Below are 14,192 nucleotides of genomic sequence, written 5' to 3' on the forward strand. Positions count from 1 at the left end.
GTATTTGTATGCAAGCTTACACTCTCCTGTACAGCTGGTTACACACGTGCGGCTGCTTACATGTGTTGATGTTAATGTATGCTGGGTACATGCAGCGTCACTGACTTGGTTTCTGCCTTCAACTCATGTATATTGCTTACGCTACCAAGGTTGATGTGTTTCTGTCCATATTTTGTGTCCCTTCAGCGAGGTAATTTTCAAACCAGCCAACAGCCTGCTCAGACAACCCAACATAGAGCCCCTGTTCTTTCAGGACAAGGTGGTCAAATGTACTGAAGGCCTTTGAATGATTGATAAGAGGAGCAGCACAGCTTTTTTTTGTAATCCATTGACTCAATTTTAATGTTAACAACCTTAAATGATAGCACTGTTTTGTTTCCTGAAGCCAGACAGACTTCAGTCGGTCATTTAGCTGTCCTTCAAGGACCTTTGATAAGATGTTTAAGTTGGAAATAGGCCTGTAAATGTTAAGTGATGTAGGGTCAGGGAGAGCCATGGGCACATTTCCACATTTTTCAGAAGGCATTTTGAATGAGACTGAGGTTAAAAATGCTTATTAAAGATTTAGCAATAGAATCAATGGTGAGTTTTCAGATTACTTTGACCTGCAGGTTTTTTGTGAACTTCATTTACAGAGAGGGCAATAAAATAAAAGGGGTGACCATCAAAATTAGAATCATGTCTGAAGAAGGCAAGATTTTTAAAGGCATGGACTGGTTCACCAGGAAATTAAGTGCTGATTGAGACATCCCAGCAGTACCACATTTCTCAGTTGTTTATTCTAAACATTAAGTTGATTAAGTGCATGTGATCTGTCACATTGGGCTCACACAGTGGCGGAGAGCCTTCCTCCATTTGCAGCAAACCCTCCAAGAAAATAGTGCCAGTGTCCCTGGTCCCAGCTAATGTCACTGTACAGGGGAATAAGAAGCTGATAATACAGCAAAAAGAGCCATCTACAGGAGCGAATCAGATCTGGAAGTCCTATATGAGGGTTGAGTGCAAGACTCAGCAAAGTTATGAAAAACAAAGTTATGACAAAAAGAGCAGGAGGTTTTGTTTTTCCAATACAAACACTGAAACACAAGATTCAGTCTATACATACATGGTGAGGATGGAAGATACCTCCCAAAGTGGTTGAGTCCCTGTGGGACTTCCAGATCCAGACTGACAAACTGGTGATGGCTAAGGGGATTTCTTTTTTCCAAGTACAAAGACTGGGTAGGAGGGAATAACTAGCCTTAGACTGGGTTACTGTGCACTGAAACATGATCAAGCACCCATATGCAAAATGCATCTGTGGAGAGGCAGAAACTGTGTATCGTGCTGTGGTGAAATGCACCAGTTACCATGCAGAGAGAAGTTACAGGTCTTTTTTTTTTTTTTTGCAGAATGATTGAGTTGAGTTCTACAACTGACCTGTGGGGGGCAGCAATGCGCTTGTGTTGAGTCTAGTCTGCCGCAAATTCATCCGCAGAAGAAGAAGAACCGCAGTACCTGACAGAAAATGGTTGACTGGAAATGTGGGGATAATTTCCTTCAGCTCCGAGCTCATTACTGAGGTTGTCCCACGTTTGAGCATGCACTGTGGCATTTAGCGGAGCAACGCAATGTTTAAAAAGGCGAAGCGAGCTAACTTTCGTCGGAGAAATGAGTCCGACGAGGACGAGCAGGAGGAGAGTCGGCAGCCGTCTCTGGCGCCGACATCGTTTGGGCCTGTGGTGGAGGAAATCCCGTTCATGGAGACCTCCACCAACAGTGTTACGGTAGCACCGAGCAGCACGGATAACTACCACAGCAATGGCTTCCAGGCTACCACCAACACTGTGACACTTAGAGCTGTCAAGAAGGAGAAGAAGGGCAAAGACAACACCACAGTTCCGGCGCCTGGGCCCACTAAAGCCAGTTTGCTGAGTTTTGTTGATGAGGAAGGTAACTGATCTGGTAACCGATGCTAGGTTAGCTAGCCGGTTAGCTAATGGAAACGTGCTTCATAATGCATTTAAGCATTAGTGTTAAGTCTTTTTGTTGTTGTTTTTTTGTTAGGATGTAGAATTGTTATTTATATTTGCATTCACTTTTATAGATAGACTAAGCGGGAATCAATCCCCTGACCACCAACTTAACCCGGGTGGTGTGCATGGCTAACTAGACTCACCATTCACTCTCTGTTTGTAAACAGAGGGGTCCGAGGTGTTCAGAGTGAAGAAGTCCAACCACAGCAAGAAGATTGTCAAACAGCTGAAGAAAGAGTACAAGGAGGATCTGGAGAAATCTGGCTCTGTCAAACAGGAGAGCAAATCAGGTGCGTTACCCCACAGTGGATGTCCTACCACCTCCATCTACCACCTCCAGTGTCACATCTCGTCTAGGTTAGCTGACCTCCACAGTATGTAGTTGAACCACAAGATAGTGATAGATATCTGAGGACAGGTCAGCATTTTGCATTGACATAGAAGTTAGTAGTATCACAGCATCTGTGTTTGCAGTCAGAAGTAATTGTCCTCATATTGAATGCAAAATCTGATTTAAAAAAAAAAAATCGTTATATCTGAATTTATAGTCAGCATTTCTGTCTGAAATTAAATTCAATTTACGGGATTTGTTTTCTGAGGTTGAAGATGTGTGTTGACGTTACACACGCAAAACATCACATTCGTGTTACGTTATGATCATCACGTGTGCATCTCCAGCTGTATCCCATGAAGAAAGTGGTCCTTCTGATTTTCTCAAACATTCATTCCAATGTGCATTCATTTCTGACTCTGCTTAGTGTGTGAGTGGAGGGATGGGGAAGGGTGAATTAGTGAAGGGATCAGCTATTCCAATGATCAATGGCATGATAGCTGATGTCTTTTTAGGCAGTGTAACATGATTTGGTCATCACCTGCAGTTCTGTTGAGATGACTGTGAAAGTTACCACGTATGGTGTAAAAACACGAGTTTCATGGAGTAAATGCTATTGCTGAAGAATATGAATATATGTGTTTGGTCTTATGGGCCAATGTAAGACCAGTGTAGCAGCTCTCCTCAGGGCCATTTGTGGTTTCCTCAGCACACTTTTTGATGCAGGAGGTCAAATAAGTAGTGTAGGTGGCTTAAAATTAAGGATTTAACTAATTGCCCCAGAATGTGTTCGGGAGATGTAAGGAAGGCATTTTCTTGCCATGGAGATGCCATTGTCCATTTTCCTAACCATCATAACAGTATGTTCTAATCATGACAGTCAACTATCTATTATTACACCCAGTAATATGATGATGGAGAATCTGAATGGGCGAGTGCTTTCACAGTTAGTCTTTAAACGTGAATCATATTATCATTTAGCATCAGCTGTAACGCGTTGGGGATTTAGTGAGATCTATATTCCTCTTTTCTGCTGTTTTCCCAGATGCTCCACCTCAGCCTGCGATAGCTATCAAAGAGGAAGTCACTAGCCAAGCAGGTAGTGAACAGGGGGAGGAAGAAATGGAGGTGGATAGTGCTGATGAGCAGGAAGAAGAGGCAAGAAGTCAAGGAGGCCAGGCACATAGTCAAGTCTCCAAGAGCAACAATAATGAAGCAACGTTCAACACGTTTTCCACGTTCGGCAGCCTGAGACCAGGTAATCTACACACACACACACACACACACACACACACACACACACACACACACACACACACACACACACACACACACACACACAAGCTCATATTGAAATGGTTGTTCATTGTTTCAAGTATCATCACTCATGCAACCAGTTTAACCATCATATGGGCACTTTTTGTGAAGAACGGCCTATTTGATAGATGTTTGGATTTTATTGCAGGGAATATCAGTGAGTTTGGGTTTCATAATATTTTCTATATTGAATTCTGTTGCTAGGCTTTGAACGGACTTTGTAGCCGTCCTGAATTATTGGTCCTCTATTCAGTTATTGAAACCCCCAGGAAGTGCTTTCATCTCACTGCACACAGCGCCATGCCTGCAAACAGTATTTGTACACACATTCATACAAATACTTTGATCAAGACCTGCTTCTCTCTTACTCCAGGGGAGATCCCTGATGCGGCATTCATTCATGCTGCCAGGAAGCGCCGGCAGCTGGCTAGAGAGCTGGGGGGTGACGCCCCCCTGGTAGAGGCTGAGACTCCCAAGAAACGTCTGGTAGGAGAAGACCAAGATGCCAGCGACGACGAAGATGAGGAGGAGAAGAGGATCCGCTTCAGTGGAGTCAAGAACAAAAGCCAGAGACAAAAGATAGCTGAGGAAATAGGTACTGCAAGAAAATGGTGCACTGACAAGTTCATTGATTTTTACACTACTGTTTTCACTCGCTTGTCTCTGAGACCTAAACAAACTCCTTCACCTGCACAGGTATTGAGGGTAGTGATGATGAGGCACTGGATACAGGTCAGGATGAGGAGGTGAGCCGTTGGGAGCAGGAGCAGATTAGGAAAGGAATCAGCATACCACAGGTAAGCTATACCAAATCTCTTAACAGATGGCAAATATTTAGATTTCCTGTATGAGTCCTGATAAAGGATGACGATGATGTATGTTTCTTTTTATCCTGCTGTGTTATTGTTTATCACACTATTATGAATTCTGAGTCTGCAGAATTCCAGTTACTCAATTGACAGAAAATCATCGAGAATGATCAATTGATTTAGTGATAATTTGTCAAGCAAAAATGCCGACGTGCTGGTTCCATCTGTTCTATATCATTGTATATTAAATTATTTCTTGGTCACATGAGATGAGGAAGATGAGAAATCCAAATAATTCTCAATAGATAATGCAAATGACCATCAGTTGCAGCCCTAATGAACTGTTAGGGTATACAGCAGCAGTGCTAGTAAGTGAGAAGCATTAAGTGTTTTCCTTGTTTCTGACGATTAGGTCCAAAGCAACCAGCCAGAGGACAACACGGTCTACTACCAGAACAGCTACGAGAGCCAGCCCTATGGCTCTACCTACGGCATGCAGCATTTCACCTACAGCACTGTATCCCCGCAGACTGGCAAGGCAACTGGCCGAGCAGACAATGGCTCTATTCACTATGGGGCCCCCATTAATGATCTAACCCCTGTATCCATTGATCTGGTAAAGAAACGCCTGCAGGATAGGTAGGTTCAGTGGAAGACTCCAACAACGTCTAAAATCAGTCCTCAGCTCAGCTGCTGACATTTCTGTGTGCTGTGGTCCTGAAGACCCAGCAAAGCTACGTACAGATCTAAGGGCCAGAGAGGGAATGTGGGGGTCTGCAGTGGAGTCTCATTAGTCCCCCATGCAATTCTCTGCCTTGTTTATTACAGCAAATAAGATTGGACCAGCTTTGTTTGTCCTGAGCCCCATCTAAGTCATCTTTACCTGTCGTTCTCTGCGTGTCATGTCTGTAGGCTCAGCCAGATGCATGCAGGGTACAACGCAAGTGCCAGGCGCTTCAAACAGATCGAAGAAGACCTAGCTGCCTCGGAGAACAGCATACGGCAGCTGGAGGGCTCGTCCAATGACAATGCAGATCAATATAAATTCTTGCAAGAGATGCGAGGGTATGTTGGAGACTTGCTTGAGTGTTTCAGTGAAAAGGTAAGGGAGAAGTTATCTGCTGTCTGTTTAGCTGTTTTCTGTTTTGTGTCTGTGTGATCTCGACCACTTAATGGGGATTTTAAAATGATAGACTCGAATAAAATGTACGCATTATGAAACATTAATTGATAGTCATATAAAGCCATTTCTGATTTGTCTTAGCATTTCATTAATTTTTTTTAGACACCAATATTAATGCTAGTTAACAGTGCTGACAAGCCTATGTGACTGCAAATTAGTCACACAGGGCACGCTGCTTGTATTTCCCAGATGCTTCACAACTATTCTTATTTTAGTATGAAATATAACTATTATCTCAGTGACAAACTTGAAAATGGCTTTTGCTTCACATTGAATCAAACTGTTGAACATTGTCATCTACTTAAACAGAATTAATGTATTCTAGCCGTAATGGATACAATAAGTAAATAAGTTATTGTGAAATGAATTGAAACTGAACCCAAAGATTATGTCCAGAGTTCAATTTGCTAGATAATGAAACAATGTCTCTGACACAAAATACATTTTGTGCACCTCTAGCTAATTACTAAATGCATGTCTAAACAGAATAATTCAGTCTTTATCCAGCAGGAGCAGAGCAGCAATTACATGGAACAACAGGAACAAAGAGAACCGGCCTGTCAGATGCCAACATGCGTTTCCTTATCCACACTAATGTCTCTTTTTTTCACCCTGTTTGGTGACTCCCAGTGCACAGAGATGGGACACTAACCAAGCATTCTCACTATGATCTAGTATGGAGTCCTTTAATACAACATAAACAGAAAGACTGGAACTGTATATTATCACTGTGTTGGGTAAAAACAATTAAACTCCAATTGTGTGATTTTAACGCATTTAACGTCACAATACCTACACTTAGAATATTCAGTAACATTGTCATCTTAAACCACTGGCTGAATCAAAGGCCATAGTGTCCCAATTTTAATGGAAATGTGACATTTCAGAGATACCAACTTTTCACCCAACACTAGTGATGTTTTGGTTCCAGCGCTGCATTGTCCTTCATGCTCCTCTTGTTCCTGCAGCAAGACATCCCTGTGACTCGGAGCCCCCCCCGCTTTTGTTTTGCGTCAGAGGTCACAGAAGGCATCGTATCTTTCAGGTGCCTGCTGTCCTGGAGCTGGAGGCTGCCATGCACCAGTTACTAAGGCAACGGGCTTCACGACTTGTCCAGAGAAGACAGGATGATATTAAAGATGAATCGTCGGAGTTTGCAAGCCTTTCAAGTCAGTCCATCTTGAAGGTTTTTATGATTTATTTGAACGGCCTCGTTGGTTCTCTGTATGTGTGTGTGTGTGTGAGAGTGTGTTGTTGGCATTCTTGTTTCACAATACACCCCCTCCCCACTCCCCTGTATGTGTCCCTCATTTGATTAAGGTTAATTGAGGTGTGATTTTGGATGTGTGAGCATGTACGTACATGGGAAATGTTTTATTGGAGGAGCTGTTTCAGCTGCCCTTCAATGGCTCCCAGTCTCACAGTCAGCTGGGTGGTTGTAACTCAGCTCATGCAATGAGTCACTAAGTAAAGATAAAAACCTGTCAGTGACTTGTCATCTGTTACTTTCACTGTAACATTTAGGAAGTTGCAAAAAGGTAAGTGAATAGAAAATGAATGATACCAATATTATTTGTAACAAATGCGCGTTTTTGCTGGTGGCACCTTTTTATAGATTAGGAGGTTTAGGACAATGTTTTAACTTGTTTCATAAGTTTAACACAATCCTTATGCCTATCTCTTGCTCATCTCATCTGATTGATTTTGTAAATATTTAAAATTTGAGTACATCTTATGTTGTGTCAGTTTTTGAGTGCCCAGAATGCCCTGAATAAGAATAAGGTAATGGGTTGTCTGAGCTTTTCATTACTGGTTCTAACATTGCTCCTGTCTCTTGCAGATAAAGCTGTCATGGCTCCTAGTCTAGACTCATTTGGTCGCGACCGCGCAGCATACCAAGAGCACGGTCGTCAGAGGAGGATAGCAGAAAGAGAAGCGCGACGGTATGAAGCTCACTTGCACTGACAGACTTGCTTCCAGGATTCACAGGCTAATTTTTGGGACATGTTTCAAGGCTAAATTTACAGACTATATTGTCCCCGTGGGCTGTGTTTTCTTGCTTGCCTCAGACCACAAAATGCCAAAAAAACATGCACTGTGCAATTTCTGCAAAAATACAGTCCTGATTGTGACTTGTTTTGTAAAGCATTGGTTTGCTATGTAAGAGGTCCTACGCTTTGGCTTTGAAGGAGTTATTCTAGTGCCAAGCTGGTTCCAGTTTACCGCTTTGGCGCTGATGATCTGCTTTTGTGCTTGTGGGTGGGTGCAGAACGCGGCGGCGACAAGCTAGAGAGCAGAATGGGAAGAGGGCCGAGCATAAAGAAGGCTTATCATCCGATGATGAGGAAACCTCTACTGACATCACCAGCTTCAACATGGAGAGAGGTAAACCGCTGCAAAAATTACAGTATCGACCATCATGAGGGCAACCAGCAGCTGAACTAAGTAGAGCCTTTTGTCCCATCCAGATCGTATCATCAGGGAATGTAAGAAAGTATTTGAGGACGTGGTGGAGGACTTTCATTCGCTTGACTGCATCAAATCCCATTTTGAAGTGTGGAGGAGAGAGTATGCCGACTGCTACAGAGATGCTTACATAGGCCTCTGCCTGCCCAAGCTCTTTAATCCCTTAGTCCGTCTGCAGCTGATTACATGGAACCCTCTCGAAGTAAGTAGGCGTTTTTCAGTTTTAACACTTCCCTTTTTTTAATAGGAGGGGTGAATTCTGAATTCCATTTTGTCTTTTTTTTTTTCCATCTCCAGGCACAGTGCGCGAATTTCGAGTACATGCTCTGGTTTGAGTCGCTATTGTTTTATGGCTTCGAGGAGCACAGCACTTTGCAGAGAGGAGATGGGGATATCAGCTTGCTCCCTGCCATCGTGGAGAAGGTCATCCTCTCCAAACTGACAGGTAGAGAAACCCGCACTGATTCACTTGGCATGACAATACAGGCCAGGACAAAATATGTCATGTATTCATGTGCCGGGTTTGTGTTTGTATCAGTGTTGGCAGAGCAAGTGTGGGACCCGCTGTCAAGCAGTCAGACGGCCAATCTGGTGGGCTTCATTCACAGACTAATGAAAGGTTATCCCACTGTGCTGCACGGGGACAACCGATACACACAGGTACCATCCACTCTCCTGCTGCTAGATCCTACATAAACACGATGCTCTTAGTTTGGTTCTTGTGGTCGAGTTATCATCGTCTTGACTTCCCCTTTTCCTCTATCAGGAGCTTTTGAAAGCTATTGTCTTAAGGACCAGGCGGACTCTGGATGAGGATGTCTTCCTTCCACTATACCCCAAAAGGTATGCCACACAATTGTTAACTGAAGGTAGTCCAGTTTTTTCAGTCTGTATGATGAATCTTGATAACTGATCAAAAGTGTGTGTGTGCTTTTGTTAAGTGTGTTGGAGAACAAGAACAGCAGTCCCTACTTATTCTACCAGAGACAGTTCTGGTCCTGTGTGAAGGTATGTGCACGAGTGGAGTAAATCTGTTGCTTTCGTGTTGCTGTCCTGGTCTGCCTAGTCTTAACGGTTCTCTCTCCTCTGCGCATAGCTGCTGGGCAACATCCTGCAGTGGGAAGGTATCTTATCCAGTTCCTGTCTGAGGGACCTGGCTCTGGACAGCACTCTGAATAGATACATCCTCTCTGCACTGCAGACCACAGATATTGGGGAAGACAATGTTCCCAAGTGCCAGAAGGTAGACACCTACAGACACGCACGCACCGGGTGTTTGTAGTTTCATGCCTCATGTTTAATAGATGCAGCAGAGCTCATGTAGCCAGAATACTCGTACAGATTAGCTGACTTGTTTTTAAATTATAAATAGATTAAACAGTTTGATTATCAAAAGATACATTTTAATTATGTAATTATGTGAAGATTTGCTTGCTCTCCTCTTTTTATGCTTAAAAACAAAGATAACATTCACTGATCTCATGGATATTAAAGCCAAAGGTAAATGTGTTGTTTAACCTTTGCCTGTTTCCACACACTTTGGAACAATCGATATAGCCAAATATCCATCCATAAACTTCACATCTTGTCATATGAATGAAGTGAATCAGTCATAGTTCCGTCTATGTATAAAGACATGGGTTGACTTTATCTGTGTGTGTGCCTGCCGTAACTTTATGGAGTTATGGAGAAAAGAGAAGCGAGAGCCGCAACATGCCCACTGTCATGTCCGCATCCTCTATTTACATATTCACATCCATGAGATTACCATACGTTTAGTGATGTCACTGTGTTGACAGGGAGCAACGTCATTGCGAGCAGGTACAGACGAAACCGGTTTCTTTGGACAGAAGGGCCCCTTTTGTCTGCAGTCTGCTGCTGTACAAAAACTCTGAATTCCTTCTTGGCAACTTTGTTCCCGGCATGGAGAGTGGATGCGAAGGCGGCCTCATGTTAAATCACTGTTTGAAAAAGTGGCACAAATTGCATGAGGGTCTTTTCATTAGAGAAAGCAGCGCACACTGTCGGTGTTTGATACCGGATTCCACCAGTTTAGTCAACGGTGTAATTACTTTGGTTTGCGTGAGAGCCATTGCACCTCTGGAGGCAGTGCTTTCACTTATTGTGACGTTACACACCGTCAGTAATGCAAAGCATGGAGAAATGTTTAGTCCGACCTGTTTGTAGGTTTCACAATTATTCCAAAGACATCTGTATTAATAGTACATAATGGGTCTAATAATAAAGATGACTCTCTCTGACTTTTTACAGCTAACAGCCTTACCTTGACGTACACACTCACTCAGCTGTAACCCCTCCCTGTCCTTTGTGGTATGTTTTTCAGGTGGTGGAGTGTTTACCAGTGCAGTGGTTCTCCGTGCTGAAGGGCCAGCAGACGTTGCCTCAGCTAGAGCCATTCTGTCGCTACCTCACCCACCTGGCCAACACGTTATACCGCAGCAGTTTGAGCGGGTCTGATGTTGAACGGCGAACTGCCAAGTAAGAGGCTCTACTAAACCCTGCATAATATGCAACTGCAGACAGTTAATTTGTTTGAGGAACTTGAGTCCAGCTATGGCTCCCTCTGCTGGAATATTATGGAACGTGCTTTTTGCTTGATGCCCATGCTTTGCTCTGCTCTGCTCTGCTTCTAATACAATCTGTGTCTACCAACAGGGACCAAGTCAAAGAAGTTGTGAAGATGTTGGGCCACGTGAATGCCTTGGACCACATCATCACTGTGGCTGCGGAGCACGGCATTAAAGACATCAAGCCACTTTTGGAAGCAAAGTCGTAGAACAGGGCACGGCAGCAGCACATTTGAATCCATGGTATCACTAAGCTGGATTCCTGGGGAGGGGGGGAGTGGGAGTGTGAGTGCATAAAATTAAACTCAACAGTTGTTAACTTTCAATGAAAAGGTAAAAAAAACCCTCATGTAAATATTGTGAATAATGTAAAGAAACGTGTGCTCATACACCCTATCAACACAAGTCTGATGCTGAAAGGAGGCCTTGTGCGGTCAGCTCAAAAAGACCCCTCAGTCATACTAAGCTCTGGCAATGTTTTAAATAATTTATTAAGACTAAACAGTTGCTGACATTCACCGCTGGCATCTGGAAAACATCCGATCTCTAAATTGACATTATAATCAACCTGGCTATCTGTAAAAAAAAAAAAAAAAAAAAAGACATTGCTTAACCACCGTTACTTCTCTCACACACTCTTGTTTCCTGTATGTGTGCCAAAAGAACTATCAACAGGTAGAAACTGACACACTGACAAGGAATGACACCCAGTGCTTCTCCCAGAGCTCTGTGGAGCTGTCGATGTTGTTCTTTGATGCCCCCCTTCATCCCACTGAACTCTTGTCACCCACGGACCCACCCCCGCGACCCCCACCAGAGCTGAGAGCTCTGACAGTGTTCAGATTTGTAAGACTTTTGTTTTAGTATTTTATTTGCCTGTGAATAAAATATCCATTTGAACGATCGGTGTGTTGTTGTCATCAAGTGGCTCAGGAGATGCTGTCCTCACACTGTTGTACATGTCCTGGCCATTAAAGGGACAGTACATAATTATTTCTAATGCACTTCAACGTAGGAGTAGTTTTTAAGGAGCAGCACCATCACTAATTCTAAAGCTTTACTGGATGTTCAGTGAGCGTCAATGGAGCAGCCTCTTTGTTTGGGGCTCTTCACATTTTGCTGATCGCCTGTTTGGTGATCAGAACTCTTGACAATGCTGTTAATGCGAAATAATACTCGTGAATCTGTTAATTTCAGCGTGTTGTCACTTGGGGCAGCTGGTCACTAACGCGGCTTTACTCTAATAGCTATTGCCCAACTGTAATGGTAATGAGCGGGCGGGGCGGCATGTTTGCCTCTGTGTCCCCTCCTCCATCTGAGCGCGTTCAACAGAGCAACCCGAAACCTTAAATTCCTCCTCACCTCCTATATAGAGACATATAACTTTGCCGACCACTGCGTGTTGACGAAGTTTTGGTTTGTACAATTTCCAGTTTGAAGGCCTCTCAAAGAAATAGTCCTTATCTCGGATCAGCTGCTTCATGCGCTCCCGCGGGTTGCACAAGGTAAAGAACCACTCAGAAAACGTTGCATTGTGCTGTGCGGCCACATGCATGCAAACAGTTACGCGTTGTGGGATTACTACCTATGTGGCATGCTGATTTTGAGGGTTTACGCACAGCAGCTGGAGCGTCGTAGGGAGACGCATATTTCCGTGCGTAAATCTGAATGGGTGCGTGACTCCGCGGGGCTGAGAGCACCCCTGCTGTAAAACCACATGCTTGTCCCTCTCAGACCCCATTTTAACTGCTTCATGCTATGTGCTGCTGTGTCCTGAGGCATGCCGGTGGGTACATTAACACTGCGTAATTCCCTTCCCATGCAACTTGCATTTTACAGCCGAGTTTGGGTGATTCCACGGGCTGGGGGCTACTCAAACTGCATTGTCTGCAAGCGTGCTTATGTAATATGAGAGAGGGGATTCCTCGAATGTGTTAAGAGCGACTTTGATCGTGTTTCACTGCAGTGCAGCCTGTGCAAAGAGGGCTGATGATGATGATGATGATGATGGTGCGAGGAAGGTGGTGGCTGCACCGGAGTGGCCACACACAGTAAACACGGACATGCACAGAATCAAAAGTGGTAAAGTGGTAAAAGTACTCACAGAAAAGTAAAAGTAGTGGTACCAGAATGGAAATGAAGAACACCTTGTCAGGGTTCAAATACTGATGTACTGTCAGAACCTGTGAGGAAATAAAAGTGGACTAAGAGTGGCCACTTGCAGTTTGATGCAGGTGGGACTCTACCTGTGTCAACCTGATGGATTCTCATCACAGTTTAACATTTAGAGAAAGCAGCTGGGGATGCAATATAAGCGACAGCCCTTTTTTTTTTAACATAGTAAAAAATCCAATTCAAATTCCAAATCTCACCACGTTTTAAGAATGATTCAGTAAAAACAGTTGACCTTTTTAAGTGTTAGTGGCAGCCGTTCCCAGCCATGTCTAACTTTAGCTGTCCTGAAAGTGGGTCACTAGTGGGTAAGCTGCTGCCTGTATGTACCCTATACCAATGCTCTGAGGGGCGTGTGTGGAAGCCATCCAGGTTCACTGAGATTCTGGAGATGGCTTCAGCATGCTGGGGCTTCATATTTCCTCTTTGCTGTGTCTCCAGGCTGAGTGTGTGGTTGCCCGATTGCTCAGTAGCACCATCATAAACCCCTATTTGAACTTCACAGTGTGGAGCTTTTGTTCACACTAGTTGCAGTTGGTGGCAAAATGGAAGTGACTGTAGATGCGGTGAATAGATTAAACTGTGTACAAAACATGGATCGGGAGCTTATTGCGCTTTTAGGTTAATGTTAATACACAGACAATGTGTGTTGCATGTTTACGGAAGTGATTAATCGCTGGAACAGAGACAGATTGAGACTCTGAGAATGAACTTTTTTGATGCTCCAGACCTGCTTTGCAATGCACAAGTGACTTGTACTGTGTCCTTATGAACTATCACAATAACATATACACAATTGTATTAAATATTCTGTCAGGGGAATCGTGTATGGAGGACAATATTCTGTTTGGCACATTTTCTTCTGAAAATCCTGGATGTCTTGGATGAACAATTTAACAACGTAACAACGAGACTCCAGCTTTAAACAGAGATATCTGTAAAATTCCTTTCATACACTTGTAGGTCCTCATGTTTTGTGCTTAAAAGGTAAAGACCCGTAAGTGTTTTAGCGTCACTGTTTCATCCTTATCTAAGACCAGTTTATCTGGGCCGGCTCCTTCCTTTTGTTTCCTTAAGTATGCGATTATTTCTCTGGTCTGTGTCAGAGAAGAGACAGACAGAAGGACTGTTGCCTGTTCAGACAGCACGTTACCTGTCTTTGGGCCCCTGTCACAACCTTTTACTTTCACTAATTTAAACTGGGCTGCCAGTACGATGACGATGATAATTCTAATGACGATGAATTGATAGTCTCATCCACTTTTTACTCTGTGTTTAGATGCTCACCAAATGACTTAAATCCACTTATTT

At 43.5% G+C, this 14,192-nt stretch overlaps 1 protein-coding gene across 1 annotated transcript; it reads left to right on the plus strand.

Moving 5' to 3' along the window:
- The first annotated feature begins 1,498 nt into the window (after positions 1-1,498).
- Positions 1,499-11,612, plus strand: paxbp1 (PAX3 and PAX7 binding protein 1). The gene is made up of 18 exons (XM_070844301.1): positions 1,499-1,932; positions 2,183-2,305; positions 3,392-3,604; positions 4,037-4,258; positions 4,360-4,460; positions 4,885-5,111; positions 5,385-5,574; positions 6,701-6,824; positions 7,496-7,598; positions 7,925-8,040; positions 8,124-8,323; positions 8,419-8,566; positions 8,660-8,781; positions 8,888-8,964; positions 9,063-9,129; positions 9,218-9,364; positions 10,466-10,620; positions 10,798-11,612. Exons 1-18 carry the CDS (start codon positions 1,611-1,613, stop codon positions 10,916-10,918), a joined length of 2,778 nt encoding a protein of 925 aa, XP_070700402.1. The 5' UTR covers positions 1,499-1,610; the 3' UTR covers positions 10,919-11,612.
- Positions 11,613-14,192: the final 2,580 nt, after the last annotated feature.

This window comes from Pempheris klunzingeri, chromosome 14, assembly GCF_042242105.1.
Source record: "Pempheris klunzingeri isolate RE-2024b chromosome 14, fPemKlu1.hap1, whole genome shotgun sequence".
Lineage (NCBI taxonomy): Eukaryota > Metazoa > Chordata > Actinopteri > Acropomatiformes > Pempheridae > Pempheris > Pempheris klunzingeri.

Bases quoted from the DNA above. Each gene is read 5' to 3' on its own strand.
- paxbp1 (XM_070844301.1), top strand. From the start codon at position 1,611: ATGTTTAAAAAGGCGAAGCGAGCTAACTTTCGTCGGAGAAATGAGTCC. The intron at 1,933-2,182 runs GTAACTGATCTG...GTTTGTAAACAG, and splicing joins GAGTTTTGTTGATGAGGAAG to AGGGGTCCGAGGTGTTCAGA. The intron at 8,782-8,887 runs GTACCATCCACT...TTCCTCTATCAG, and splicing joins GGGACAACCGATACACACAG to GAGCTTTTGAAAGCTATTGT.